Source organism: Egretta garzetta, unplaced genomic scaffold (genome assembly GCF_000687185.1).
Source record: "Egretta garzetta isolate BGI_Z169 unplaced genomic scaffold, ASM68718v1 scaffold333, whole genome shotgun sequence".
In the NCBI taxonomy this organism is placed as follows: domain Eukaryota; kingdom Metazoa; phylum Chordata; class Aves; order Pelecaniformes; family Ardeidae; genus Egretta; species Egretta garzetta.
In genome coordinates, this window is record NW_009259179.1 from 660,065 (window position 1) to 665,174 (window position 5,110).

The 5,110-nt window shown below is 49.3% G+C and overlaps 1 protein-coding gene across 1 annotated transcript in view; it reads right to left on the minus strand.

Annotated features, from left to right (window-relative positions):
• The window catches only part of PSMD1 (proteasome 26S subunit, non-ATPase 1), an 80,143-nt gene extending 75,843 nt beyond the window's left edge, over positions 1 to 4,300 (minus strand). The window contains exons 1-2 of the mRNA XM_009635627.2: positions 4,198 to 4,300; positions 3,402 to 3,479 (exon numbers count right to left, since the gene is read on the minus strand). Of these exons, the coding sequence (XP_009633922.1) occupies positions 3,402 to 3,479; positions 4,198 to 4,300 (181 nt within the window). The remainder of the gene's footprint in view (positions 1 to 3,401; positions 3,480 to 4,197) is intronic.
• Positions 4,301 to 5,110: the final 810 nt, after the last annotated feature.

Genomic DNA, 5,110 nt, shown 5'->3' on the forward strand with positions numbered 1-5,110 from the left:
GGGATGGGGGGTTTTACCCCGTGGGTGTAGCACCACTTGCAGGCCGCCTCTGTGGGCCCCGACTCCTCTGCCGTACTCTGTGGCCGTGGGGAGAGGCTTCCCCCAAACCCATTTCTCCCTAAAAAAGGGAAGCACGCGTACAGATGCATCTGACAGCCCCTCACCAAATCCTTTTCCCTGTCCGTCACTTTGCGACACAGGGCAGTGATCAGATCTCCCACACACAGTGGTACCTGAAGGTGCCCCAGTTGTGGAGGAGCATGGAGTCATTTCAGCTCCTGCTTTGGTTCCAGCACGGAGAGATGGGAAATTCAGGCTGGTGAATTTGCACCAAGGAAAATCAAGCTCAACAGCAATAGTGCTGCACACCAAGAGATGAAAGCGTCCAGACTTCAGCAGCCTTGATTTCTCCCTGTTTCTACTAAATAGGAAAAAAAAGACCTAAATTCCTTGAGGAATGGCCTCAGTTAGTGAATGTTATTAATGAAAATTACCCGAGCCCTATCCAGAATGCCAAGAGGGTCAGCCCCGCTCTTCTCAGACAACGGAGAAGGTCTCCAGCCTTCCCCGCTGCCCAGAGTGGAGCAGCCTGCCTGAGCTGCACACAGACCAATTCTGCTGATCTTTGGGATACCATATACCGAGGTCACTTCCATTCCATCCCAATACACCTTTTATTTAAATCAAAAGAAATACCAGTTAAACCATGTATGCTACTTTAAGGATAACACCATGGCAAACAAAAAACAAACCAAAAGCATGCTCCAATTCAGAAATTAAACGTCTTTATTCTTCACAGCAAGCACATAACAGTGCCCTTAAATTATTAAATCAATTAAACATGTAAAACTGTCTGCTGCACCTCCGCATGCCCAGCTAGTGAAAAAAAAAAAAGAAAAGAATTCAAGTCACTTTTATTCCTCAGTCAAAGGAAAACAACACTTTTGGCCAAATGTATTCCCACTTACACCTCCCAAACGCCAGGCAGTTCATCCACTTCCACAAAGTCTCACTGCAAGGGTAAACTTGCATGATTTACTTAAAAATTACCAGAAAATAAATCCATTGGATTTGTAGCACTAAGATAGGTGTAACTGCAAACCTGTACTCTTGGGCCACCTCTTCATTGGTAAATCCTGGGCAGCAAAGGTCAAATACTGCAAGAAAATAAAGACTCGCCTGACTGTCCTGTCAAGTCCTACTGGACTCACCCAACCAAGGGCTTTATCGGGAAAGTGCGTAACTGCCCAGCGGCTGGGGCTCTGCTGTGAAGACGAGCAGGGGGACTCCACTGCACAGCAGACCTGCACGCTTGTGCCAGGGACAGAGCAGGAGGATACCTTCATCTCACTGAGATGCACTTACTACTCTGTGCTGAAGCCCGGGGTCACGAATACAGTCACCCACACAAAGTGACTTACATTTGTATTTTCCACCTGGTCATAAGCAAAGAAAACCAACAGAAATCCTGCAGGCTGGAAGGAGAGTGGTTTCGGTGCCTTCTCTGCAGAGCATCACGCTCTGTCAATGTCAGCTATCTCCTATGTTCACTCTCCCCAGCCCACACCCACACAGGAAAGTGTTTCTGCTGTGAAGAGATGTGACATGCACTTCCCCAAATGTTGCTCACAGTGACTTGGTATCCACCCACTCCCTCCCTCCTGCCTTCTTATAGAGCAGCTACAGCACCTTACAGCAGAATTTCAGGCAAAGCTTTCCTACGTAGACCAAACCTAACTATCCCAACACATTCAAACGAGCAGCATGATGACACAGGGACTTGCTGAGCACACCTGGAAATGCTCCCCATCTCTCCTGCTTGACCCCGCCAATGTGCCCCGGACACCCTCAGCTGCTCCCTCCCAGCCAAAAGAGCAAAGCACCATCACAAAAGGGACCAACTCTAAACCCAAGAGCTGCTAAGCTCTGCTCCAGCCTTACCATCATTACTTCAGTGAGGTAGGTAGGTGTTGCTGACCCCATCCTACTGTTAGGGAAACTGAGGCACAGAAAAGCGGTTTGTTGAAAAATGTTGACGAGCATGAGTGTGAGCATGAGCAGAGCTGGGTAAAAAAAGCCATCCCCTACTCCAGGTAAGAGCTAGAGAGATGCCAAAGGCACACTTCTGGGGGAGAGTGCTGGCCGGAGCTGGGAGGGACAAGAGCCTCCCGCTGCCACTGGGAAAAAAGGAGCAAGAGAAAGGACGGACGTGCATGGAGGACATACTGCCATAATTCAGCAGCTAGCCCAGAGAAGAGGTGGGCTGAAGTTTCTGGCCTGAAACCCCAAAAGGACAGCCAGTGCCAAACAAAACCCAGCTTATGCTAAAAATAAAACAAGACCTGGTTTATGTTGCATTAAAGTAAAAATAAAAAAGGTATTCCTACCATTGTAACAATACTCCTTATAAACCAAGGATTTGTAATTAATTGTGTTACCCCAAAGGCTACAGGCAGCTTTTTGGAACTATTTAAATAGATTATTTTTATATTTTTATATTTATTTATGAAGCAGCCACACCTTGTTGAGAGGAATGCTGCAAGCCACCTCCGAGACTTGCCACCACATAGCTGTGGAGATGTCCCAGGTAAGATGGGCCTCTCCCATCACCCCATCTAGCATCAGCCACACTGTAGTGTCCGTCTGCCATCCCCTCCAACCCAGGCAGTCCATCAGTCAATCTATGAGCACGAGGACAAGCCAGAGGGATGGATCCTGCTCCTGAACCGCACTCTGCTCCAGCTGCCGTTGCTATCGGTATCTTTTGTGTTATTCTTGCTACCCACAGTGGGCTGTTATTGCAGTTCTTCACATTACACAGTTACATTCAAGCCTTTTCAGTAGCTGGTAGATCCAAGACCTCATATTCAGTCCCACTGGAGTCTCCATGCCACCGTGTTATTTGTCTTTTTTTTTTTTTTTTTTTTCCTTATCAGAGAGAGAGCAGCAATAAAGCAGGAAAACAAGGCAGCAGAATCTCTTTGCCAGGGAGGCCAGCCCTGGCAATCTCAGCAGGGAACTTTGCTTAGAATTAGAAAGCGTTCCTCTTTCTTCAAGCAGGTGGCTCCATTTCACACCCAAAGTCCCCACAGCATCTCACCCAGGAAATGAGATACATCCCTAAAGGGCTTCTGAGAAGTCCAGTGTCCATTGGCAGCTCCTGGCACCACCAGGCAGCAGGGCGCAGCAGGGGATGGCTCTCTAGCATGGACCTCAGAGGCTGCTGGCAGCTACAGAAGACCCTGTTGAGTTCAGCCAAGCAAGTTCTCTCTGGAGCGGTGGGTCCTTGGAGGAGACGGTGAGTGGGCATGCACCAGCTCCTCCTCCCACTGCTCCAAATCCACCAGGCAGATCCGGGACGTGGCCTGTGCTGGGTGCCCAGCAGCTCTAGGTGCCCGTGCCTCCAGCAGCTTCTTCGTAGTTTCCATTAGGGGACAGGCTGGTCAGAGCCACTTCTTCCTTGGGGTCCTGCAGATCATCTGCAAAGAGAGGTCAAGGGACATCTGATGGGAAACCTTCTTCATGCAAAATGCAACTTAAGATGTAAAAAAAGCATGGGACAAAGCAACTGATACATACTCATAACCTAAGCACAGCTGATTTTTTTTTTGTTTTGTTTTACAAACTCAACATTCCTTCAAAAAACAGGGTGATGTATGAGCAAAGGAGCACAGGGCCCAGCTCCCTGGCCTCCTGCAGTCTCAACAATCTCAGAACAAGCTGCATGGCCACAAGGCGCCACCTGCCTGGCACTGACAGCAAGATCAGGCACTTAAATTTTCTGACCCTAGAGGACATGTCTCAAAGCTGCACAAATTGGGCATTTCAGTTGTTTCTCCAACCCTTATACTTTTTAAGCATGTTATGTGTTTAATAGGCATTTAGACAATGCCCTTAATAACGTGCTTTAACTTTTGGTCAGCCCTGAAGTGGTCAGGCAGTTGGATTATATGATCATTGTAGGACCCTTCCAACTGAAAATTATTCTATTCTATTCTATTCTATTCTATTCTATTCTATTTTACAGTGAAGGAGATTCCCCTCTTCTGTGTGCTCCACAGAGCAGCCTGGATCTCCACACCATGCACCTTGTAGCCTCCTGCATGGGGGCTCTCTGCAAAAAGACAATCACTGCTGGGAAAGGCAAGCAGAAGTGCCAATGGTTCAGCAAAGGCTGAACGCTAGGCTATTTGTTACCTGAACAATTTCCTTTAGCATCAGGAAGCCAAGGCTGACTGCCCTCTTCCTCCTTCCCGCCAGCCCCAAATGCAAGTGGTTTGGGAACACTCCTTCCAGCCATGTTTGCAGAAAACATCACGTAAGGTCAGGGTGATGCTTCCAATTCATTGTTTAAAAAGACAGCAGTTCTGCTGCCAGAAATTCTGGCAAAATGCAGCCAAGTTCAGCAGCACTCCCAGGGGTGTAGTTGGGCACCGGACCCAGCGTGATTTTATTTATTTATTTATTTTGATAAGCAAAGGGTCAGAAAACAGGGAGATGGCAACACAGCAGCCAGATGTGTGCTGGTTGTCTTCAGGTTCTGGCCAAACCACAGCCAGGGAAGAGACAGCTGCAGAGCTGGAAATAGCTTAAGGTGGCCACCAGCAAGGGGCCTGGGCAGCAGGACCACCAGGGAGTGGGTGAGGAACCTCTGACAGCCACAGCAGGAGCACAAGGGAGGGAGCTAGGCGTACCTTCATGAACGTTGTTTGCAGTTTTTGCTTCGTGACCTTTTCTCCAGCTCCTCCGACTCCAGGAAATGCACTGCAGGAAGGATGGGAGCCTCCACCTCTCCCTGCCTTTCCCCTCTTCTGGATAAACCAGAGAAGGCGAGATCAGACCATCAGCAGGTCAGGCCTGGTGCTCCCCCACCTCCCTGCTGCTGACTCGCAACATCTCCCCTCCACAAGCCTGAGTCCCTGCCGCCAAACCCCTGTTGAGTTCAGCCAAGCAAGTTCTCTCTGGAGCGGTGGGTCCTTGGAGGAGAGGGTGAGTGGGCATGCACCAGCTCCTCCTCCCACTGCTCCAAATCCACCAGGCAGATCCGGGACGTGGCCTGTGCTGGGTGCCCAGCAGCTCTAGGTGCCCGTGCCTCCAGCAGCTTCTTCGT